General features: G+C 43.3%; 1 protein-coding gene across 2 annotated transcripts; it reads left to right on the forward strand.

Annotated features, from left to right (window-relative positions):
- Positions 1-139: 139 nt before the first annotated feature.
- GXYLT2 (glucoside xylosyltransferase 2) lies at positions 140-23,324 on the forward strand. 2 transcript variants are annotated; one of them, XM_082288995.1, is made up of 9 exons: positions 140-261; positions 626-867; positions 1,348-1,514; positions 9,609-9,798; positions 9,999-10,130; positions 15,818-16,069; positions 17,048-17,171; positions 19,463-19,635; positions 20,255-23,324. In XM_082288995.1, the coding sequence occupies exons 3-9, from the start codon at positions 1,426-1,428 to the stop codon at positions 20,435-20,437; spliced, it is 1,143 nt and encodes a 380-aa protein (XP_082145121.1). In that variant the 5' UTR covers positions 140-261; positions 626-867; positions 1,348-1,425; the 3' UTR covers positions 20,438-23,324. The 2 variants fall into 2 exon arrangements, with proteins under 2 accessions (XP_082145121.1, XP_082145122.1); XM_082288996.1 differs by having other exon boundaries at positions 164-867.
- The last annotated feature ends 2,419 nt before the right edge of the window (positions 23,325-25,743 follow it).

The raw sequence follows: 25,743 nt of genomic DNA on the forward strand, positions 1-25,743 counted from the left end.
CAACAGCGCCGGGAACAGCCGCGACCGTACCCGCCCGCGCCGCTCGCTCACTCACCCCCCACGCCGCCGCTTCCCGCGCCCGCCCGCACCGGGGGCGGAGCTGCGCCTGCGCAGTCGGGACGGGCCCGCCCTCTATGGCCGCCTCCCCTCAGGGCCTGGGGCCGCGCGTCCTGCGGGCTCTGCGCCGGGGCTCGCTGTTTATAGCTCTGTTCCTTTGCAGAAACGTGCCGCGATTTAAACTCTCTGCTTTAAATTCTCGCTGTCCGTAAATTTGAAGTTTCCTGATGTTTGCAAGCGTTGTTAGAAAGGGAATGATTAACAGTGTGAACGTGGGCAGTGTAACTGTGTAAAGCTAGGTTATTTAGGGTAAAAATCGCAATCTGTCATCTGGACAAATGAAAAGGATGAATTCTTACCTGCGATTGCACAAAATATCTTGCGCAGACGGAACATATTTTATTTCAGCAGCCGCTTTTTATAAAGAAGTGTGGAAATTGAACTTGAGCGGTGGGGAGATGGTTTGTTTCTTTCCTGTGAAACCAGTGGGTAATCCAGTGCTAATTCCTGTGAACAAATGCGCTGTTTCTGTTACGTTCACACTCATCTGTCTTCTCCTTTGCTGCAGGTAAGGTAGAAGATGAGTAAACAGAAGAGTGACCCCACGAGCAGTGTCAGAGTGGGAATTCCCAATTACATAAGGCTCTTCTAAGCTCCTGGATTAATGCAAACATTAACAAGCGTGAACAGCAGGCAGATCCTGATGGATCAAAAGAAATACAGCATTAAGGAGAACAAGAAGCTTCAATAGCAGAAAAGTTGGTTTTAATGCTATAATTTATTAAATATAGCACCTAATGTAGAATTAAGGTAATTTTTCTGCCTTCACACCATGAGAGGTATTCTGGTTCCAGATAATTCTCCACATTTTTAAATGGTACTGACTGTCTTCTTCTTACTGCCCCCTCTGAAATGCATGCAAATATTTTTCCTGGAGGGAAAAAGCATAATTATGTAACCTTTCCTAATAAAGTTTTCTTAAAAAAAAAATGTAGACAAACAAACTTCCAGGCTGGAAATCCAGTGAATATGACATCTCTTTATGAGAAAACTTCTTCATTCTTGAACTGAACTGAACCAGCAGTTCAAGTACTGCACAAAAATTTAAAAATTTGCTTCAAAATAGATAGTTCTCCCTTTTAAATTTCTCCAAAATTTAAAACTGATGGATGGTTTTAATGTTCATCCGAAACTTCCTTGTGTCCCAGTGTTTCACGTGCAGAAACTGAAGATGCATGGCATAGAAAAAGCTTTTTTTTATATTAAGAAGTTAATGCTCTCTCATTTCAGATGCTGATTTGGCTTGGACCAAGGCCTCAGTCATGTCCTCAGAAACTTTTGATGCATTTCCAGAGAACTTGAGTACTAATGAACTTTTGGACCTTGCCAAAGAAATCTGTAATAAGTGTATTGGACAGGAAGCTGGATTATGAACCAGTAACCACCATCTTCTCTGGGTAAGTTCAAATTTGCAGGACAAGTCTGTGAAAGATAAAGAAGTTTCATCTGAGAATTTATTCTTGTCTAACTGATACTTTCCAAGACTGCCTCAGAATTATTTTTTTAGAGCCTAAGAACTCCCAGCCTTTTTTTTTCTGTGCTAATACCTTTGTTGTAAAAGAACTATTTATATACTGATTTTAGTGAAGAAAGTGGTGCATCGGGCATTCTGCTTTTCCATCCAAGTAAAGGATGAAGTAGCATCTCTAATGAGTGTGTCTTGCTTTCTTCTGTAAAATAATACATGCTGAGTTTTTTTACAACTGCAATGAAAAAGTTTTATGTGAAAACGTCAAAGACTACATCTTTTAGTGCATCTTTCTGATGAGGGGACTTTGGCTGGTATATACTTAATGGAGCACTGAAGAATTAAAATGCATTAGCGACAATGTTTTGGGCAAGTAATTAGGACAACTTGCTGTCTGCTTGAGAAATAGAAACATGAAGCTTTGCAATTTATAAGCACAATTGGCTCTAGGTGGCTAATAATAATAATGAGTAAATCTGGCTGCCTTGGAAATGGTAATCCAAACCAACTAACTAAGAGGGCTTAATTTACACATCTAGAGAAGAAATCGATTGTATTGATGATACAAAAATCACACATTTGAACAGCTTGAGGATTGCAGCAGGTTGCTACTGCTACTCTTTTTCATTAAGTATAAAGTTTGGTAGGGTTTTATTATAGTGTATATATTCTCAGGAAAGAGCATATGTTTATGCATTGTGGTTTTTCTGTAGTTTCTCATTTAGTATTGCTATTTTCTCTTAGCATGGAAGAATTTACATTTTCATATCTGGCCACAATCCGAGTTGGATGAAACTCTGAAAGAGTAGTTGTTCATTGCATTTGGACTGGTGCTAAGGCAAAGTACATTTTGGGATACCACTGTTGAAAGCATGTGGGGTAAGCACGTGTGAATGCCAGTGTCACTTCCAGTGGTTCCATGAGGGACACGTGAGGCTCCTCCAGTACTAAACCCTGGGAGGGACTTGTGAGGCTCCACTTTCCCTTCCCTCCCCATTCCAGCGTTGGTGTCTCCACTCTTTGCACAGCTGGTAGTCCAGCTCCATGGGGCAGCAAGAATTCTTGTACTTCTGTCATCCTCTACATTTAAAGGTCATAGAATATGAGCCCAAGTAAGATTTACTTCTGTGAAATTCAGTGTTACGATCTCTGCTGATATCCCACAGAAGACTGCTAGGATGGGTCACATGGGGACAACTTCAAAGCCACCCACAAGTGAGTGAGCGCTTTGTTCCTTTACAGTTCTACAAGTATTGCACTTTATCGTGTACCTGCCTTCAGTGCAGGTGGAGTGAAAAATGCGTACTGTCTGTAGGTGATAAACTGGGGCTGCAAGGCGGAGGGAGACTCGGTTTCCCTGTTAGCACAGCCAGAGGAAACTCGCTGCCGAGACGAGTTTCCCCTTTTTCTCCTGCTCACCTTGCTGTGCACGCTCACGCTCTCCCGGCACTGCCCACCCGTGAAACCAAAGGCACCTCTGAGTAGCCGCGGTCCGTGCCTGGCGCTCCTCGCTGTGCCGCCCCGTTAAGGAACACCAGACTCTGGCACGGCCGCTGCCCGCCGTGCCGGGGCGGTCCGGGGCCGGGCGGCTACTCCAGACAGTACGGTAGGCGCGGCCCGCCCCGCCCCGCCCCGCTCGGGCCGGGCTGTGCGGCCACGTCCCCGCTCGGGCCGGGCTGTGGCGGCACGGCCGGCGGGACGCGGCCGCGCGGCGCTGCTGGCCCGGCCGTGCCGCGGTGCCCACCCGGCCATGCGGCCGTGCTGACCCGGCCATGCGGCGGCCCTGCAAGGTGGCGGCGGCCCTGCTGTGCCTGGCCGTGCTGTTGCTGCTCTATCTGCTGGCGGGCAGCGCGGCCCCGCCGCCCGCGCCCTCCGCGCCCGCCCGCCGCCCGCCGCGCCTCGGCCGGAGCCCCCCGAGGAGGAGCCCCGCGGGCGGCGGCAGCGCCAGCGCCAGGTAATGGGGGCGGCTCCATCCCCCGGCCCCTGCCCTCGGGAATTCCCTGCCCGCTGTGTCCGTGCCAGCCCCACGCGTGACCCGCCCGCCCCGCGGGTCCCCTCGGCGATGTCGCTTTGGTGCCGGTGCGTCGGGCACTTCTCTCTCCCAGATGTTCTCCCCCCACGATTGACCTGTGATGAGAGACCCTTGTGCGAACTGCCGGGGTTCACAAGAACAGACTTTCCCCTGCGTCTTTCCACCGGCAGCGTAGTTGCCAGAGATGCCACGAAAGCGCGTGGAGGTTTCCTTGTGCCCGAGCGGGGGGTTCCCTCCTCTGCGTGAGCAGCTTCTGAAATAGCGGGTTTTCCATTAGTTCTGGCCTCGTTTCGGAGTCTGACGTGGGCAGTGTGGTACTCGCTGTCCGGAATGAGAGCTGCTGTCACCTCGGGAGCTGCACTTTGCGGGTTTTCCAGGGAAAAGGGAGGACGGCTGGTTATTGCCGTGTGCTGCCTCTGGGTTCCAAACTGTAGAGGCACTGGCAGATTTTAAGCTTTCGAGCTTTTTGTTTTGAATGTTTTTTATATGTAAATTAATTTAGCAGAACTTTAAAGGAGTTTTAAATCGTGGTGTGTTGTGTTTCCTCTCCCAGCACCTTACAGGCAGGGTATTTTTTAAAAAACTAATTAGTTGAGAAAGGGCAGCTTTCGGTGGGTGGAGGACTTGCTTTCCCCTTTGCATTCCAATTATATTATGGTCAGTGTGACCTCATATATCTAATTAACTTGGTATGTCTTTGTGTCTCTGATTCATGATTTCACAGAGATGTTCTGAATGAAAGACTATTCCTGTTTTTTGAGCTCTTACTCCTTAACTTATTAAAGCAGTTGGTTTCTCCCCAGCATTGTTGCCCTACTGAATGCAGGAGATGTTTTCTGGGGCTGAGAGTGGGCCACGGACAGAATTCAAATGCCGGTATTAAAGCAGGATTATTTCCACTAGCAACTGTACCTCCCGAAGTCATTTTTCTTTAAGGCATATCTTTGTGATTATCATGGAACACAAGAAGAGCACTGAAGGAGGGAGTCTGGAAAGTATGGAACTGCCAGAGAGTGTAAACAACCATTCCATTTCAATGAGCTTTTCAGTGGCATCTTGTTTCACAATTTGACGTTATCTAACTTTTTGATTATTTGTTGACTTTGCAAGTACTTTTCACAAGGTCTACAACACAACAGCAAAAAAGCAGGAATTCAGTATTCAAACCATGCATGTTCTTCAAAATTTTGGGTTTTTGTGGGGTTTGGTCGTTGTTTTTTTCCCCTCATGATCCTGCGCCATTGGCCCCAGCAGGAATTTATATAACTGAGAAGCACAATTCTGTGGGTCCTGTTCAGCCACTTGCTGAAAGATTCTCTATTGTGTTAGTTAGTACTAAAATTTACTCAGGTGAGGGTATCCATTAAAAATGAATTTTTGTGGGGGGTGTGACATAAGTGTTTCAAGTGGAGGTGATGCTTGCCTGCTTGGAAAGGTGTCAGGTGGTGGGATCTGCTGGCCTTAAAAAGCCTGATCCAAGCTAAACTGAAAGCAGGGGGGGGCTTGAATTTGGATTGTAAGAAACAGGTCATGATTATCATTTTAATTCTTCCTTATGAGCAAAGGAACATTATTTTTTAATTTGATGTGAGAAATCCCACCTTGTCTAGTAGATTCCTTCATGATAATAACAAATCTGATCAGCACAGTGTAAGATCTTGTGATGTGATCGCAGTGTACATGCTTATATGAGACTGCATGATTGATCAACAGAAACTTAGTGAAGTTCTGTCTGCCTGAATGTAAAACTTTTGAGTTCAGTTTTGCCAAGTTGGTTTGTGTAGTTGGATCAGAGGATGCAAGTTTTGGGCTCAGCTCAGAAACAAAGGTGTTACTTAGGATTTGTGTTTGCTTCATGAGAATCAGCATCTTGCAGGGAAGATGTATTTTAACTGGGATTGGTAATACTGCTTTCTGTAGTCACAAAAGAACAGAAGACATCAGGTTTTAAGAAGTGCAGAAGTCTTGTATAGCATAAGTAGCTGTACATGATAAAAGCTTAGTGTAGGCACACGTCATTAGCTGGCTGGTGCTTCACAAATGTTAGCAATGATGTTCATGTGTCCTGCTTTGGTCATGAGATAATTTTGACAAATCTAGGTAAGTTTCTGGTTAGCTTTGAAAACTTGATTTTTCATGGTGGTTTTAGTGCTCATTTCTCTTGGAAGTAGCAATTCCTATGCCTTCAGTAAGACTTTTTTTCTATGAAGAATTTTAAATACATGCCAAACCAATGTGTGCAAAGTATCAAAAAGAAGCAGGATTGTTTTACGTTTGAAGGGCAGATGTGACCACGCTCTCTCTTAAACCAGCATGGCAATGCTGGGGAAGTGAACCTTTGCCAGCACATTTAGTTCCCTGAAAGTAACTTTTTCAAAGCAAAACATCCCTTGCATGGCAACCTGTCAAGATACTTTTTCTTTCTGTGCAGCCTGTGTGCACACACATGTAAGCTTGGCTTGAGTTTGATAATAACATGCTGAAGCCCCAAGTTTTTCATACTTGTTTCATAAAGAACCCACTTCATGAAAAGAGAGAGAAACATCCATTCTGGTTTTCAGTGGGTTTCCCTTTCTCTGAGTTGTAGGAGAAGGTGGAAACTTCAGCCATTTTTGGATTGATGGCAGCTACAATTGGTTCTGTGCAATTGCTGCAAAGTGAGAAATGTTGATTTAAAAACATTTGTATTTCAAAGTGTGCAAGGAAATGTGTTTCATACCATGGAGCCACTGTTGGGACATTGCCTCAGGGGTGGCTTTCAGGGAAGGAGCCTGTTCAGTGAATCACCAGTTTTGATACAACGCCTAAATCTACCCTTGTTTGTGCTGCAAAAGTAAATGAGATCATAATAGGAAGAAGGTTTCAAAAATTAACAACTATATTGCATTTTGGAAGTGTCTGCATGCATTATCTTTCTCTCAGGAATAAATTTGAAGGCTTGAATAGATTAGCAGGCTCAGTAATGCATTATTTTGAACGGATTTGGATTGATTTAGACAGGTTTTGGGTTAATTATGTTTGAGACACTTTGGCTGTGACTAATAAGAAAATTACATGTAATCTAAACTTTAAGACCTAGGAATGCACACTGTTGTGCTTGAGCACTCAGGCTGCTCCTGCTGTGTCAGTGCCTTTCTGAAAAAATTGTATGTAGTAAATAAAATACCAGTGAGCAACTGGATGGGAGTTGCTCTGTACTGTTGGAAGGTCTTTGTTATAAATATTTTATTGTGCTCCATCTTAGTGAGTTCTGTCTTCAGCCACTCTATGGGGATGTGTTCTGCAAGTATTTTGTGATGCTTTCTGGAGTGCTTAATCTTAGTTTCTGTATTTGTTCTTGTTAAACACATTAAACTTTAGGGCCCAGGTCTCTGCATTGCTTTTGATGCATTTAAACATTTAACTTAGGTTATAAAATCCAACTACAGACTGTTCATAACAGACAAGTTGAACTATAAAGGAGTGAATGTAAATGTTAGGAAGAATTGACTAATGATAATAATTGCATTACTCTGTGGATCTATGGGCTTTTTAATGTCTTGGGAGGCTCTTGGGGTAAGAAATTCTTAGAACTGTGACAGCTGTTCCCATTTTACAGGTAGGACATCTTGGCTGTATCCTACACATCTTTGTCCTTTCATCCAGCTGTTGTTCCTCTCTGTCCCTTCTGTTCTCCTTGCCCTGTATGAGGTGCTTGTATGGACAGAGGAGGGAAGAAGAGCTGGGATGTTCTTTGCCATGATCTGCATGTCTGCCCTCCAAGCAGTTTGACTTTGCCTCTACACCTGCCCCTTCTCAGGCATCTGGATAATTGTTATTTTTTGAAGGCTAAGTTAAAATTGCAGTCAATGCCTCCTGCTGTGGCACATTTTTATCTCCTGTTCAAGCTCACCTTTGTTTTCACAGTCCTCTAGGTTTCTTTAGCTACTTTTAAAAAAACCCAAAATGATGTGTCCCAAAATTCTTCTTTCAGTACCTCATTGCTACTTCTCTCAGTGGTTATTGCCCTCAGTGTCCCAGATTATGACTGATGTAGTTCAAATAGCTCCTTTTTCTGGGATTTTTATTCCAATTCAGGCCACTCCAGAGTTCTGAACCCCTGCACTGTTGGTAATTCCTCACCCCCAAGGCTCAGCTTTCTCTCCCACAGTGTCTATGTTGGATGTCCTTGTTATCCCTACTCCCATGGGCCTTCCAGGCATTCTGCTTTCACCAAGGATTGCTTCTGCTGAGTCTGTCTGTTGGAAGTGCTGTCCACACATACTGGATTTTTCACTGCAAAACAGCTGTGTAACGCAGAGCTCACCATGGCTAAAACTGCTCAGGAAAGCTGAGTGCTTTGGTGTGGGGTTTTGAAATGTTGCAATAAAAGTGCAGGGTTTAGTCCCTCTCCCAGTGAATTCCATTGCCAGAAGCTACATCAAAGCAGCTCCCAGACTGTGTATGGCTTGATTTAGAGACTCAATTAAGGGGAAACATTAAACAGATAGGGAGAAGGGGGAAAAGGTGATCTGTGTGAGCAGCTAATTATTCACTTCCATAATTCAGTGATTTTTACACTAATAGGTTGGAAAGTAAATACCACTTCACAGAGATGTAGTATTCCATTATTTATACACTGATGAAATTGGGGGTTAATTAAGACTAAAGCAGAAGACTTTAAGCGCTTAATGAAATGTGTTGCTTTGTATAGTCAGTGAAGTGCCAGTGGCTGGTGCTCCTTTACACAGAGGTGGGTTACTCTGAAGGGTAGAATGCTGTTGTTAACACAGAGCAGCACTTCAATGTCTGGAAAAAAGTAATAACAGCTTAAAACTGTTATTTTTCTCTTTATTTAGAACTTCTGTTTGTAGCATTAACTTCGGTGATGAATCGTGTGTGTGTAATTGTGTGTGCTGAGCAGGGGCTGGGATTGATGTCCTCTGCTCAGAGGTATGTCCAGAACAGGCAGTGATCTATGGTTTGCCTTTTGAACTCTCCTGGAATGATTGCTGTGCCTGGGATTTAGTTGCTTGGTCAGCTCCATCCCGTGTAATAGAGGCTAAGTGCCATCTGTGCTGGAATGTGGATACACCATGGTGGAAGCATTCCTGGAGGATGCAATTTTTACTTCCACGCTAAACACAGAACCAAGAGAATATTTTCAAAAGGTCTTCAACCCCCCAGGACAACCTGATTTTTCTGGCTAGCAGGGAGCTTCAGTGTGCCTCTTGCTGTGCTCCCTGTATCTGGCTGGAATGTACTTAAAGCTGACGCAGGTGGGTGCTAGGTGAAAATCCCACAGTTTGGCCCTTGGAATATAGTCTGATTCATCTGGGTTGTGACTGTATTTGTTTTCAAAAATCTCTGTTTTAGCAAAATCTCATGGATTCCATGGGGTGAAATGGACAGCAGTCCTTTGAAACTCTGCCAGTGCCTTCAGGCCAGGATTAAGGCATGCATCTTTAATGGCAAAAAATTAATTAACTGTTAGAACAATTTACATATGGATGGAGTGGGTTTTTTTTTTTAAAGTATGGATGTCTTCTTCCATTACGGGCTTGGAAATGAAGTTGCTGGATGCCAGTTGTGCCATCTGCATTGTGTTAGAAAGTTGGCTGGGTAGTTGTAACTCTGTTCTGGCTTCCTGACCTCTGGGCTGGGGAAAGAGCTGTCATTTGCACGGAGCAAGGTGGTGTCTGGTTTGAAGTGCTGTGGAATTGGCTTCATCAGTGTCTGTAGTGCAGTGATTTTTGCAAACCCAGAAATGTAGGAATAACAGAAAATTTCTGAAAATAGCCTGTTTCTTTGTGCAGTGATTGTAACACTATTTATCGGTCCCGTTGACAAAAATTAGCATGCCGTTTGCATGTTTGTGGACATCTAACCAGAAAAAAACTCCCGATCCCTTGCAAAATGATGCTGAAGGAAAAAATCAACCACCCTGATGTCTGTTAATGTGGGATACTGTCTACCTCAGTAATTTTTATATGCCTATCTCTGAATTTTCAGGAAGCCTGGGGAGCAGAAACATCCAAAGGAGCCCCCATCCTTGCAGTGCATGCATCTGGCAGTGGTGGCATGTGGGGACCGGCTGGAGGAGACGCTGATCATGCTGAAATCAGCAGTTCTGTTCAGCAACAGGAGGCTCTGCTTCCACATCTTTGCCGAGGATTCCCTTAAGCCTGAATTTGAGAAGAAGGCGAGTTTCTTTGTCATTTGGTAAATAAATAAATGAGTTAGTGATAAGTTGTAAATTTTTGCTAAAAATTAAATTGAAATCCACGAGTAGCAGCTGATAGTGTTGTTTACTGTACACAGTTACAAATTCCTTATGCATGCATTTTTTTACAAAAGCTGTATAATGTGTAGTATCTAATTTCCTCCCACCATCTCTTTCAGTTAAAGGAGTGGCCTTCCTCATATACAAAGAAGTTTGAGTCCAACATTTACCCAATAACCTTCTCAGTAGGAAATGCTCAGGAATGGAAAAAGTTATTCAAACCATGTGCTGCCCAGCGTCTGTTTCTTCCGGTAAGGCACCTGGGTTTCTGAGTAGGTTGCTTCAGGAAAAGGTTAATTCCACAGAAAGGAAGCTTTGCTGGTGTAATACTAAAGCCATTTTCAGGCTGAAACATCTGCTTAAAGATATTTTAGTCTGTGCTTAAGACCCTGTAAAAAAAGCCACAGAAATCCAGCCTGGCTTTTTCCTGGCTAACAAAGGATGTGTGTTTCTGATTTGTCTTCAGTTCCTAGGGCTCTCCAGGCTCCAGAGTGTGAGAGCTCTCTCAGGGCAGATCTTCTGGGGTAGATGCTGCGTGCCTTTCATAAATAACATTCTTTACAACATGTCCTCTTTACCCACCATCTTCCTTTCCATATGTTAGCCTTTAAACTGATGCTCTCAGCAACCCCTTTTCCCTGAGTTCCATTTCTTTTTTCCAAGACTGTTAGAATTGCCCTTAAGGTAATAATTCCAGTGTGTTTGAAATTGGATTTCATGCAAGAGCTTGGTGTATCCTGGGATCTTCAAGTTCACTGAAAAGTTGTATTATACTCAGTGTCATAAACTTGGAGAGAAGTGTTGATACCAGTTTTGCATATCAGAAGTTGAAAGAACATTTGCATAAAGCAATTTTTGTGGAACTGAGAACATCTATCAAAAATATCTTGTGGGTTGCTGTTGATTGGGGTGACTCCAGTGAAGTGACAAGCTGTTCACATAATCCAGATTTCTTCATCGCTGTCTTAGGAGAAGTGGGGGGGGGACGACAAAGAAATCTTTCCCCTCTCAGATGGAAGCAATCAGGAGACAGCTGCACGTCCAGATACGTAGCCTGTGAATACATATGTGAGAAAATATGTGCTGTCAGCAGTTCTGCTGATCTGCCATTTAGGGGTGGACTATCAACGGCACAAAGGCCAGATGGGCTGGAAGTAACTCCAACTTCAGCAGGGGTCCTCTCTCCCCTGAGTAAATATTTGTATCACCTGGAAAAGAATCCCTAAGTGTTAGCTTGTTCCATACAGAGTGTCAGGGTGTACTGGGTAAACAGAAATCTCTGTTCTTCTGTGGTATTTTCTGTCATTTTGGAATACTAATCATAGGAATGATTTAGCTTTTATTTCTCATCACTGTTCTGATGACAGAAAGGGGATATGTATTCATGCTGATTCCTTCAGGCTGGACAGTGTTTTTATTGATTCCTTTTTGTCCCTCACGTTGCTGAAGTTCTCCAGCAACTTCCTTTAAGGAATATTACACTGTTGCACTCTGTGTTACAAAAATGAGAGGGCAGCTGGGACTGTAGATGTTTCTTTCTCTAGGGGCAGTTGCAAAACGCTGTATGTGGTCAGGCTGAGGTTTATGGCTTTGTGTAGGAGGGGCTGTCCAAGAGGAGTTGCAGCTGACACGGTATAGTAAAGTTGCGGCTGCTGTGGGTATAGTAAAGAAAACAAGCTGTAAGTCGTAGCTGAGGTGGTAAATGTCCTGTGGGTCCCCTGAGGTTTGGTGCTCAAGTTCACAGGCTGATAACCTTGGGCTGTTTCTGGGTAATTCCAGCCATTATTTTGGTTTTTTGGTGTTTGATAACTGGGTTCTGATATCCCATTTGAAGTGTCTGCACACATTGGGAGCAGAGGGTTCCAAGTGTTACTGTTTAGAGAACTAGTTTGACTTTTATTTTTAATAAATACCAGCAAAACATCAGCGTAATTTTTTTCTTATCCTTCCCCGTACTGAGCATTTTTCCCTGCAGCAGCATGAAATGTGCCTGGATTTAGGGAGGACCCCAGGAGAGCAGTAGTTGAGTTTATCAGCTGTTTAGCTCTCAGTTGTGCAAATTGTCTTGCTCCTGATAATGCTAAGCCCGAGTGGAATGTGAGTCTTTGATTCACAAGTGCCTCTCCTGCCAAAGAAATCTCCTCTGCAGCACCAGCAGGCGTGTGAAAGTGGACAGGAGGGTCTGAGGAATGTGTTCAGGGAAAATAGGATAAGAACCTTTCAGTGGTTTTACCCACTGATGAAGGTAGAGCTGTGGGATGTGACCCTGTGGTTTGCAGTACTGAACTGTTCTGTCCTGGGCAACAGGTTGAGGTGCACATTTCCCAACTTGTTAAATCTACCCAGGATGCTGAAATATTAAGGAAGACTGTACAGCATCTTGCATTTTTTAGAGGCATTTTGAGACATCTGATCACATTTGCCACTTAGATGCAGGGGATGTAGATGGAGGCTCTGTGTAATCTCACAAGTCAATCTCCTGCTGCACTCTGCTGCAATAAAACCATCCAGGGCATTTGCAGAGACACTGGGAGGAAGATGTGGATCTTTTTGTGAATACAGAATGAAACTTTAACACTAAACTAGGAGGGCAGTGCTCTCAGCAGTCACTTAGAACCGGTTTGTACTCCTGGCATGGGTTTTAAGGCAGCAGGTGAGGGACATCTTCTGGTCCCAGGGATGTTGGTCCCTTAGGGCTGGCTGCAGCTGTCTCTGTGCTGCTCTTCTGGAGCTACCAAAACAATCAGATAAAGTATCCTGAAATGCCTAATGGATTTTTGGATGAACATTTAGAGTCCTTCTGAAAGCACTTAATCTACTTAAGAGCTTTTAAGATAGATTAGCAATATCCCTGTGTTACAGTTCTCCTCTTGAGGGATGCTCAAGTATCCAGCCCAGTGGGGATAGATGCCAGGGCCTTATCTAGACAGAAGTCTCTGCTGTAACTTGAGTTAATCTCTTACTACAATGAGGTTTAGTAACTCAACTTTGTGGTACTGTTACTCCGGCATCAAGCTTTGTGATTTGTCCCTAATTTTGGATAAAGCTGTGCTAAGCTGCCATATGAGCCCTCACAAACCCTTAGGTAGCCCAGCTTCACAGTACACCAGCGTGTGTTTACTCAGGAGTGTGTTATTCCTTGCCAACCTTGCTAACACAGAGAGAATCTATGGAGACAGAAGTTGTGAAATCAAATTACAGATAATTGAGTATTTAAGTGAAGTGCCAGGCTAAATATAGCCAGTTCTGTGCAGAACTTTTTGACAGATTTACTAAGAATACTCTGTATAGCTGCAAAAAAAAAAAAAAATCACACTTTTAAGCTGTAAGTGCCTGTAGAACAAGGGGAAGACAAGCACAGCAAGCCGTGTTTCTGGCCATCCCTTTCCAAAATCCCAGGCTGTCAGGTGTGTCTGCATGACTTGTGTGAGTTCAGACCTCCAGACACAGCGTGGCAAAGCTCCTGCTCCAGCTCACTGCGTGTCACTTTTAACCTGCGCTGCAGGTTCTGCTCTGTGAGGAACTCCTACAGCTGCAGTTGGTGAAATTAAATCCCCCCTATCCAAGGCACAGCCAGGAGAGATGTGAGCAATTCAAACTGACATCTGCAGGGTTTAAAGGAGTCTTAACATGTGAAAGAGAAAGTGTGAAGGGCTTAAAGGAGGTAACAGAGCTCTTTTTTTAGCCGGTTGGGTGTCACTGCAGGGCAACACCTTGGACACAGGAGAAGGAAGAATCTTTTGACCAGCAGAAAGGAGGGCATGCGAATCCTGAGAGGAGGAATACCAGGTAGGGTCAGGTGCTGGTAGGTTGCCATTGCACAAAGAACTGAAGTACCTGCTTGAATCTGTAGGAAAATTGTTACAGTCTGTGGACTTCCACAAACTTAAATTTACTTGTGCATTGAAGGCTGCTGAAAGAATGTTTTTCTGCAGGAAGAGGCAGTGGCCGGGCTGTCACTTATGCTTGGGGAGGATGACAAGGGTCTGTAGGTACCTGTTAAACTTCCCCCTGAACTGGGGTAAGTTTTTCCTGCTGGAAAATGCCTGAACTTGTCTCTCTACCAGGGCCCCCTTAGACAAAAATCTTACATGGTCTGCAGTGTGCTGTGGTCTGCAGTCTGCTCTGCTTGTGTTCCAGAGTTACCTCCTGTCTCAGATAAAATTTTGGGTGATTTTTCTTTTTTTAACGTATTTTGATTTTATGTGACTTCATATAGCAGGCCCCTATGAATTAGGTAGTGCAGAGTAATTAATACACAATATCCAGGATATCCTTATACTGCAACCCTTTTCTCCTTTCGGGCTGTCTGTCTTCTATTGATTTGCTGTTACAGTAGCTGTCTTTTTTATTGGTTTGGTTTTTTAGTACTGGGCTTGAGGATACTTAACATCTGCAAATATTTACTCTGAGCTCTTAGTGTATTATTGAACTCTTTGTCACTCATTTATTGATACCTCCACATGCTGGTTTGTGGGTTTTTTTGTGGGAAAATGCTGTTTGCTATAATCTTCCATCCAGGCAGAGCGATCTGGATTGTGGTGAATGTGATTACTTGGAGTTTGTTGTAAGCATAACTTTTGTTTAAAATGCGGAGACAGTTCCTTCTTCTGCTTGCTTGCCCTGTTCTGTAGGAAGAACATGTAGTTATCCTGTCAGAAATACAGGTCAGGGATTTGTTAAACTTGACTAAATGTCAGTCTGAATCCCAAGGTGTTCAGTCAGGTGAAAAATCTCATTTAAGCCTTTACTCACGGATTTGGCATCTTAGTGGATTCCTGTTGAGCATGCTTAGAGGTGATATTTTTCACTCACTTATTGAAAATCCTAATGTTCACTCTATTTCACAGGTAATCCTCAGTCCCAATACATTAGAATTTATGTAAAACCCAATTTCTTTGGTAGAATTTCCTGTAACCTGCATAAATAGGAGAGTTTGTCATTGCAGTTGGATGAGAGAGCAATTGTGTTCCACAACATGGTAAAAATCCAAAGCCTTTTGGATTTGCTTTTCAAAGAAAGAGAGAGAAATAAATAGGGGTTTTGGCTGAAACCAAAGTAAGAAAATTTCAGTCCTTCGGGAAATTTTGGACAGTTCTAGCAATTAATGAAGAAGAGCAGCAAGAATGCAATTGGAACTGGTGGTCATCTGTAGGTAATGATCTTTATTGCTTTAGAAAGATTTGAAGCACCTGATCATTTGTCCCACCATGGGATACTAATGAACAAGTGTGTAAGGATTTGGTCAACCACAAGGGGGAACATGGTCAGCAGGAACAGCTGGAATATCCTGGCTCTAATCTGCAGTTTACACCCTTGTGACCTGACCAACTGTACTGTGGTTATTCCTCATACAGAATGTGGTAACAGAGCTCAGAATACGACCTGGTATGTTCTAATGTGATACTTCTGTTTAACATCCAAATTTTGTTCTTCAGGGGGATGCACATATATTTGTGGTCAATGGAGTTGTCTTAATTAATGTGAAACAGTTGTATATATTAATACTGAATATAAGCTTAGAAGTTTTCTGCTCTCCTGGGTTACCCTTTCTGCCAGTGGAGAACACTGTATGCTTCACCACTTAGAGATCTTGAAAAGAGCTCTGTAAATATATGTTACATACATGTAACTTCTGAGCAGATACTAAGTAGTCCTTGCAGGTATTTTTGGGAGCTCGGTGGATTGCTGCTTTATGTGAAGGTTAATCCAGCCCCAGTGCTCTGGTAGCTGTTTCATTGTGCAGTTCAAAAAAACCCCACAGCAAACAACAAGCCAATAATCTGATAACTGTTGTTCCTCTGTGTAATTACATTTAGCTGATAAATCAATATCCTCTTCCAAATTATCAGTTTAAAATAAAGGTACATTTTGCCAATACTCTTTTTGTTTGTTGTCTCACTGATTTGTTTCTCATCTCACTGCGCAAACCCCAAAGGTGATTTTAAAGGATGTGGATTCCCTGCTTTACGTGGACACTGACGTGCTGTTCCTGAGGCCCATCGATGACATCTGGCACCTCCTGAGAGAGTTCAACTCCACCCAGCTGGCTGCCATGGCCCCGGAGCACGAGATCCCCAAGATAGGCTGGTACAGCCGCTTCGCCCGTCACCCTTATTATGGCAGCACCGGCGTCAACTCCGGCGTGATGCTGATGAATTTGACACGGATCCGCAGCACTCAGTTCAAGGTGAGAACAGATGCAGCTGTTGCAGAAGCTCAGGATTGGTGTATTTTTCACATCTTGGAAAGCTTAGTGTAAAATTACTTAAAGTTCGTAATACAAAGAATCAGAGAAATATGAAATATGTATCATTGGATACTAAAAGCAATTGTGAATATGATTACTAAAATAAATGAAACTTCCTCAAGGCTGGAGCAGTGAGAACTTGCAGCTGAAGCAGTCTGGTAGCAATGTTAAAAATGGCTTCCCCAGCTTCTTACTTTTCCCTGAAAAGATACATGAAAGAACAAACTCAAGGCTCTTCAGTGCAGTCGCTGTCTTGTTTTTAAAATTGGAAAGCTTGATGTGAGTACCAAGAGAAACTGGGGATTTTTGCAGCTGTTGTAAATAGACTTTTGCATCCTGGTGCAGATAAATGACTCTGTGAACTGGTGTAAGTGAGAAGGGAACATTTTCACGACAGATCCGTGTTACTGAGCACATATTCTGTAATCACCAAAACTTTGCTTACCCCAAGTGGTTCCTCAGGCAAGGCCACAGGTTTCCTGCGTTTTTACAGGAACCAGCTGGAGTAAAAAAATAAACAACAAACATTGCTCTTGCTACCATAATTCCAAGGGAAGATGACCTTTGGTCTATGTTTTTCCTTGCTTTTATACCTTGATTTTCACCTTGTCCCTGCATTTTCCCACTTTTTTACCTTTTTCCCCTCCTGTTACTTGGAATAGAAAGACTGTGAATAGCAGGAGCTGACATCAGAGCTGGGCCCAGGAGACCTTGTTTTCCGGTTTAGACTAACACAGTGGGTTCTGTTGTTACAGCCCTGTCCATGTCTAACAATTCCTGGCAGTTCTTCATTTTTCACCTGGGTGTCTGACATGGCTTAGCAGAATTTAGAGATATCTCTGTGTGCCCCTTTCTGAGTCAGATATCACAGCACTGATCCTGATATTAACCCCTTGCTTTTGTTTTCATGCCCTGCAGAACAGCTTGATACCAGGTGGTTTGACTTGGGAGGAAATGTTATATCCATTATACCAAAAGTACAAAAATTACATTACGTGGGGAGACCAGGATTTGCTAAATATCATTTTTTACTTTAACCCAGGTAAGAAATGATTCTTGGAGTTGTGATTATCTGTGTTGAGAAAATACCTTGAACTTGATTCTTTTTAAACTGCTATTTGTTATTTATAATATTCATAAATACTCTGGTATGGAGTTACTGTGTAACTGCAACCTCATAGGATTTATAACCTATAAAAATATTTCTGACATTACTGCAGGTAATGGGGCTTGGACTTGGTTCCATTGAATATGTAAATCTGTTTTCTGGAGATTTGAGAAAATGATGAGGTATAAAATTAATGATGAAGTGAAGGGGTGAAGTTCACGTTGTGTCTGTGCTTCAGGGTGTCACTGGACCAGGGTGTAGCTGCAAAAATGTGTTTGTTTCATATGTTTATCTGAATGTGAAAGTGCCAAACTTCCTGCAAAGCTAAGGCCTGCTTTTCTGAAATTCAGCTGACTTGTGATACTTACGCATATAAGTAACAAAGCTAATATAGACAGAAAGTGGAGACAGCCGTTGGAATATCTCATCTAAAGCAGCTTCCAGCCTTTGAACTGAGTGACCCGGCCTCAGCAGGCACCAGGATGGTGTCATCGATGTCCTGCTGGTGAGAAATGCAGGGATTTAAACATTGGAGAGTAGCACACACTTCCCAGAGAAGCTGAGAACCTTTTTTCATGTTTCTGAATGGATGCTGAGTATCCATCCTTACTGCTTTTCCTGGTTTCCTATGTGACCTTGTCACCTCAAGTGATCTTAAGAATAAAACAAGTTTGGAATTATCTTTATTTATTCTGCTCCCTTTTCTTTTTCTCTAAGGAGTCACAGGGTAGGTAATTGGATATACCCAAATCCAGGCAAACTGCAGGAGTGAGGAGAAGCAAAGCAAAAAGCAAACATCTGTTTACTGCAGACTGATGTCAAACATCAGTGTCCCTGGTACACCATATATTGCCCCCAGTCCTAGGGAAAAATATAGTGGGAATTAATTTCCAAAAATAAATTAATATTATGGGAGTATGGTCTCCTGGAGAAAGAAAAAGATGGAGCCAGACTAGTTGTGAAGTCAAACTCAAGCTGCTCACTGAAGTGTGCAGGAAAAAAACAAGGATTGTAAAAATCCTTTAATTTTGTGATGAGTGTTCTCTGTCAAAGCCACATGTGGGGACTCCTCTGCACCACAGTCTGTCCTTTCCTTGGAACCGGTAAAGAATTTTTTATGAATTGCGTAATATCAGACTGCTCAGGAAAAGAAAACAAAAGAACTGGATACAATTAACACAGAAAACTGGACTTTCTGGGGTCTTAAGCTCTGAGTTGTTGAGACTGCCTGGGGAGGGAATTGGCCAAGACTGCTGCAGGTGCCTTTTTACAGATGTGAGTTAAAACCACAGAGTACTCTATTACCTGGACCTGAGGAGCTGCTGCCTTTGCCCATCTCCAAAGACTGCTTTCCCTTCCTGGACAACTCTGCTAGAGAGGCCTTAAGGGAAGAAAACGTTCAGAAAGTTTTTCTGCTGCTTTTCAAGAACCACATGGGACCAGCTGCAGGCTTCCCGGGAAGCTGGGAAAGGCCAAGGGAAGAATTCAATCTTCAGTGCTTCTGCCATGCCCTGCTGGCACCAGCCATGATTCATTGTTCCCCAGGGCCAAGGCAGAAAGGTTGCAGGGACTGGAGTGATTTATGACAAGCAGATTGCAAGCACTGTGTGCACAGAGTTTAAAAAAAATCACCAGGAGAAAGGGAGTTATGAGCCCTTTTGAGAAATTAGGTTCATCTCTAAATAACCTAGACCTGTGAAATTAATGGATGATGACTCTTTGGAGGGCTGTGGATAAAATACACCACCCCTTATGCTCTGCTGTGTAACAAATTGCCATGGCCTCTGTGACAGCTTCAGCAGCAAACACTGGATGTACTTTGCAAGTTTTCCCTTGCTGGCTCCAGGAAGAGTCAGAATTTTTCATAACCCTCATTGCTGTGTGTGCTTCCCAAGACATTCCTGTCACTCCAAAAACTCCTTCCTATGGCAGAGGGGGCTGGACAGTGCTGCCTGGTGTGTGCTCTGGTTTGATTCTTCCACTTCAGCTTTCTGGAGGGCTTCCTTGGGTTGTGTTTGGTCCCAGATTTTGTATTGTCCTGCCTGTTCAGGACCAACAGCTGGGGTGTGTAGTTACCCATGAGGGAAGGAAGTGTCTCTGCTGGGGATACTTGCAGAAGAAGTAACTGAATATTTCCTGATCATCTGTCCAAGGTTGGTTTAATTCACTGTAACTCTTGTCTGATTGTCTTTTCTCCTTGTGTGTGCCCTGGCCAACGTGGGCAGAGTGTCTGTACGTGTTTCCCTGCCAGTGGAACTACCGGCCTGACCACTGCATGTACGGCAGCAACTGCCGGGGGGCGGAGGAGGAGGGGGTCTCCATCCTGCATGGCAACAGAGGGGTCTACCACGACGACAAGCAGCCCACCTTCAGGGCCCTCTACGAAGTGATCCGGGATGTAAGTGCTGCCTCCACAGAGCTGCTCCTTCTATCCCAGGGTGGATTCCTGCTCCATTGGGATTGCTCTGCCAGCAAGAAGGCTGGGTAGTTGTGTTTGAGTAAAACCCATCAGACCCAAATGAACATGGTTACTTTGGCCTTGTATGCATTAGGGGTGGTTCAAACATTGCTCCTTCGTACATAGTAATCAAAAAGGCCAATTTTCTGTAATACTGAAGGAAGAAAAAAGGTGCAGGAGTGGAGCTTCTCATGCTGGGGCTGCAGCTCTGGTCCATAAATTGCCAGGGAAAGCTTGTCCTCCCTGAGCACCTGGAGCCTCTGGGCACATGGAGGGCAGAAGCTTGTCCCACAGACACCAGTGCCTATGTGCACTTAAGGTGTTGTCTACATACAGCTCTGCTTGCCAAAACTCCTGTTTCCTTACAGGATCCTTACGTTAATAAAATTCCTGTAAAAGCACACTCTCAGGCAGAGTGTGAAGTGATGGGGTTGGTGACACTTGGGCAGGTGAGGGACAAGACGTTTCCCACCTATGGAAGGTTTTTCTTACAGAAACTTATAAAATGCCATTTCACAACTAGTGAAAACTAAAAATTCTTATTTTTTCTTTTCCTTAGTTTCCATTTGAAGACAATCTCTTCCAGTCCTTGTACTACCCTCTGCAGTCGAAGTTTCTGGATACAGTGCACACTTTATGTGGGAGAATTCCACAAGTATTTTTGAAGCAAATTGAGAAAACTATGAAGAAGGTCTATGAAAATCGTGTCATTGTCTATTTGGGGGCCAACCACAGATACTAACTGCAGCTCTCTTCTTACACAGAAGTTTTAAGTCTTGTACTCCATTTCATGAAGGGTATAAATGAAGAATATGAACTCTTTGACTGCAACTCAGAATTAAAATATTTTTTTATCCAATTTCCTAATGACCCTTGAAATTACAAAAAGCAGGAAATCCTAGAAGCCTACTGAGATTGTTGCTGAGAACAGCAGGAGAATCCTTTCTTTGTGGAGTACAGTTGTAGCCTGCCTCCCCAGTCCCTTACAGTTTAAGAATATATTATCTGGCTTGGTAATGTGAATTGCATTAGGCACAGTCCAAGACTATTGTCAATGAAGAGTACAACCCCAGGTAATACTGATCTATTTTCCTCTTTAATTGCTATTCCCTGCACAGTAGTAGCAGTGTTTCACCACCAGACAGTTTTCCATCCCTACCTTGGGAGATGGCCAGTGCTGCCCCTGACTCCCCTCTCCTGCATGGAAATGTATTTCTGCCTGGCACTTCCATTTCTGGGATCATAGAACCACAGAATTTTAGAGTGGTTTGGATTGGAAGGAACAATCATGGATATCTTGTTCCACCCCCTGCCATGGGCAGGGACATCTTCCACTGGACCAGGTTGCTCCAGCCCTGTCCAATCTGGCCTTGAATACTTCCAGAGATGGGGAGTTGAGAGCTTTATGCTGGGATCATAATGAATAGTCTCAAAGTGAAGGAGTATACAAGATGCCTTTGATGTTTATTTAACATATTATATTTAGCCTAAATTTCCGAAGTGTGATCATCTTGTGATATGCACAAAGAGCTTCTTTAAATTGCAGTAGCTGAAAGGTGCTTGGGCCCGGTCCCTGGGGAACTGGAAGTGAGGACACTCTTATAGAGCAGCGATCCAAGAGCAGACTCACTCCTTCAGAGCAGTGATCCAAGGGCAGACTCCCAGAGGGCATTTTCTAGGAGTAAGCCCCAAGGGTGTGTGTAGGAGTGCTTCAAGGAAGCAGCAGAGAAAATGATGTTACTTTTCAAGTCTGTTCAGCAGAAAACATCAGCCACGACTCGGAACTGCTCACTTTTGTATCTAACAGGCAAAGTAGGAGCGGGGTGAGCAGGGTGAGATAATGAAGCCTTCCCGTAATGAAAGGAAAACTGGCACAGATGGGATATCCTGTACACATATCATGCGTTTGTCAGAGAGAAATGGTTGGGGGCTGTAGATGAGGGAAAATATATGTTCCCAAAGTTAAAACAGGATTTCTGAGGAATTGCAGTTTTGGGCATTCTCCCCTATCCAGTCAGGGCTAATGAAGGGTTTCATAAGAAAACAGACTCCAGGAGTCTTCCTTTTGTCTCACACATTTCTCTCTCCTTGTATGGCAATTCCAGAAAGGAGGGAAAACACGACCTTGGTGCCATCCCAGGCTGCCAGATAAGATGTGCACGGGATGGAGTTCCAACAAGCTTTTCCCAGACCTTGGAGTGTGGGAGTGTCTGTGACACAGCCTGGCAGAGAGCAGGACTTCAGGCAGCTGAGCGGGGGAGTGTTGGGACAGGGGCTTGGAGTAGGGGACAGCGAAACTGCCAGACCTCACAGGCGTGACAGGAACAGAAACCTTGTTTGCACCTATGCTGGAAATTGTAATCACAGTTTGATTAAACAATGTGTTTTGACTCCAGCCCTTATCTCTCAGTGTTTGCCACCTCAGTAAATTGACATGTGAAGGACAGAGGCAGCTCGACTGTTGTGATTGAAAGCCTGGGACTGAGGCTTAAACTTGAGCTGAGATGCCTTTCCAACTTGCCTTAGGATTTTCTATTTCAGCTGAAGTTGCAGTTGCCAATTTAAAGAGAGTACACTTCTAACTACTGAGAGAAGTTTGAAGTGTAACCCAAACAAGCATTGAAGATTTCAGAACCAGAAGGCAGAGAAAAGAATGGGAAGCTGCTGATTTAAAAACTTTAAAATAATGTATGACAGGTAAACCTTTAGGCCAGCAATTCTGAGAGCTTGTATAAAGTATTAGCTTACTTTTTGGTCTTCATTTTCAAGTATCAGGGTAAAGCTGACGCAGGTCTAACGAGGCTGGGTGAGCTGTGTGCTGGGCAGGCTGAATTCCTGATTTCCATGGTGTCTCCAAGCCACAGAAAGCTGCAGAGCAAAGTCTTGCTGCCCAGACAATTGCAGCCCCAGTGCTGAGGCTCTGGAGTTTTGGAGGCTGTGGTTGTGTAAGCTGTGATTCAGCAGAACGCTGCAACTATGGGCACATTCAAATGAAGGAGTGGAATTCATTACAAAACAAAGGCATTATTGCATATGAACTGATTAGAGATTAAAGCAGTGCTTTTTATGTTCACAGGAGGTGCTACATTTTATTTAGGAAGAACTGAGTTATGTTCTTAACAGCTATTAAATATATGAAGTATTTGCTTTAACATGAAGACTCTTGTTAATGTAATATCAGCTGGCAGGAAGAATGGGGGAGGTTCCCCCCTGCTGGGCTTTTTCTGAGGAAAAAAGCAATAATTTGAGCTCTCCAAAGTGTTTTAAAACAATTATGTAACTTTGGTTTTTGTTGTTGTTAGAATTATTAATTTATATTTTACTACAGCTCCCAAAACCATGTTATATTTTAGTTTTAACAGTAGTTGATTGTAATATTCATCTTACTTAGAAACCAGTTTTAATTCATTTTGTATTTCATACTTGTGGCTAATTCCATGTTAATTAGCCTTCATTTATCTTAATAATGGGATGTGTAAATACTTACAAAGACTTTATGTCCTCATCCCCCCTTCCTCTCCTGTATTTTAGTTATTTCCAATGGTATAATTGATAGAGCTCACCAGCATTTTGCTTAAAGTGGAAACTGGAAACTGCTCAGTGTGCATGTGTGTACAGCACGAGCGTGTGTGTGAAAATGTCCCTTTTCTCGGTCACTGAATTGCTTGTGGATTTTTCTTTGACGAGTGCACTGATTGTTACAGCTCCCAAGGAGGCTGAGCAGTGCATTTCCCTTGGCTTACAGTACAAATAAATGAAATTTTAAGCAAGCTCGGTACTTTGCTAGTTTTCTTTTAAATGCAAGATTTTGTGCTGGTCTGGTTGGGATAGAGTTTTGTAGGTGTGATGTTATAGCGTGTGTATACAGGGTATGACAGCAGGGAACACAGATAAATGTTTCTCTTTTACAATTTTACTGTAGTGAGAGAGTCTGATATTGGATATAAAGAGACAAATACGTTTAACTTTCCCCAGAGTGCTCGTGTGTCATGCTGCAGCTCCAGTTGTGTTACGGTGAGCATAGATCAGAACCTGCTCTCAAAGGAAACAAGGAAACTGAAGTTTTACCTTTTACTCTTTACTGTTTCTCCTTTATGTTTCGCTCTTTGGAGTAATTTAGCATCATTTCCCCTTCCTCCTTCTTGTATGCATTTTTTTGACGTTCTTGTATGGTCACTGCTGTGCTATCCTTGCTTGTGACATGTCTGTGTGACAGAAACTTCTGGGCTGTCTGTTCAGCCAAACCCTGGTGCTGACACTGTTCCCAGCTGGGTGGTGGGTTGGGCTCAGCCTCAGCTCTCTGAAGTCAAAATAAGAATAAAACTGGCATTGACATGGATGGGCAGAGGTGGGGCCGGCTGTAAAACACCAGCCTGTGTGTGGGTTCTGGGAGGGCTGGGGGTGTGTGGGGTGTGTTACACACTCACAGTCACACTGCTCGGTGACTGAAGGTTTTTCACTTGCTCCAGTCAGTATTGTTGTGGGGAGAAGAGAGATTTTCCAAGCTGGGAATAAAGTACAACTAACTGAAAGAAATAAATCTTGACACTTTATCAACTGTCAGAGAATCTTTTCCTCCTCTCCATCAGGTACAATAAAATGTGCTGGTAGTAAATAGAGAGTGAGCACCCCTCCAGAGGTGAGGTGGGATGGGACAGTTACCAGGATTATCCCTCCAGAGTCTGGAAACATTCCCCCACTGCTTTTGAGGCAAGTGCTTGTTTGTGCTGGGATAAGCCTGCACCTCCCACTGGCATGAGATAAGGAATTGCTATCTGAGCTTCAAAAGAAAGAGCAGTGTTTGGAAACTTTGCTTTCATTCTGGATCGGAATAAAACCAAACTGTCAACGCTCCCTTTGAAATGAAAATGGAGACAAAACACCAAATTGAGAATCAGCCTTGAAGATGAACAAAGCACTTTGTTAATGTTTTCTTCTGAGGTAAAATATTTTGATTTGACTTTTACATTTCTATAAATGTACCTTAATTGCTGCTGTTACTTTGTGAAAACTACAGTATAGCCCAAAAGTGTTTAAGTTTTGGTAATTAATACTGAAGAAATGACATGGCTCGTTATTTTAAAGACCTGTTGTTCTAGAAGCATCTTTTCCTGAATCCTTCTGAAAATGTTAATCCCCTCCTGTGAAGGTTAGAACTGTGCACAACAGGTTCGTTCTCAGGGTTCACACCTTCAAAGCAAGATCTCCTTCCCGTTTTGCTCAGTGCTTCCGAAGGGCACCATGGTTCCTCACACCTGAGGCTCCAGGTGAGAAAACAAGTTTGGTTTTAGTCTGACTGGTCCCGTAGTTTGTGGAGTGATGTCAGGAAGCTCCTGTTGCAGGGATATACTGGGAGGAGGGTGTGAGAAACAGCTTGAAAAGAAAACTGAACCAGCCAGTTTGCCATGGGGTCTTGGATTAATAGGAGACAATCCCTGGGGACTGGCTGGGATCAGTGGCTGAGCTAGGAAAAGCCTGGAATGTTTGTCACATCCAACTATTCTTTGTTTTTTTGTATCTCCTCTGGGTAATCTTTCAAAAGAAACACCAACTCCCACAAATACCATTTTCCTGTTTTCAACCTCTTTTTTTTTAAGGCACTGTGTGTGAGCTGTTCTCATCTTTCGATACTTCCAAGTCTTCCAGATTTTTTAAAAGCGTGGTAAAGATTTTTATTCATTTTCTCAGAGGAGAAACATAATTTGTCTTGAGGTGGCTGTGATGTACTTTAAAGAAAAGAAATAACTTTCCCTCTCTGATGGTTCAGACATCCATGATTTTTAGTGTCATGTTACTGTGCCATACTCAGGTTTCTGCAGCTGTAAATTAAACCAAACAAAATCCCTATGCTCCTTTTGTAAATCCTTTGATGTGTATTGATGTACAATATTTTCTGAAGACCTAAGTGGGTCTTCAAATACAAGATCGTTCTCATTTTCTTATTGTTCTCACTGGATTCTGCTGCATCTCACTCGATGTTATATTGAATTGCTACAGTTTGTTTCAAAGCACAACAATCAATTTTGGTTCAAACTTGGTGGAAATACC

The sequence above is a fragment of the Coloeus monedula genome, assembly GCF_965178545.1.
Source record: "Coloeus monedula genome assembly, chromosome: 11".
NCBI lineage: Eukaryota > Metazoa > Chordata > Aves > Passeriformes > Corvidae > Coloeus > Coloeus monedula.

What these genes read in the sequence shown, in the direction of transcription:
- GXYLT2 (XM_082288995.1), top strand. Translation starts at nt 1,426, where the DNA reads ATGAACTTTTGGACCTTGCCAAAGAAATCTGTAATAAGTGTATTGGAC. An exon ending in GTAACCACCATCTTCTCTGG is followed by an intron (nt 1,515 to 9,608) that starts GTAAGTTCAAAT and finishes CTGAATTTTCAG; the next exon opens with GAAGCCTGGGGAGCAGAAAC. An exon ending in CATTTTTTACTTTAACCCAG is followed by an intron (nt 17,172 to 19,462) that starts GTAAGAAATGAT and finishes CAACGTGGGCAG; the next exon opens with AGTGTCTGTACGTGTTTCCC.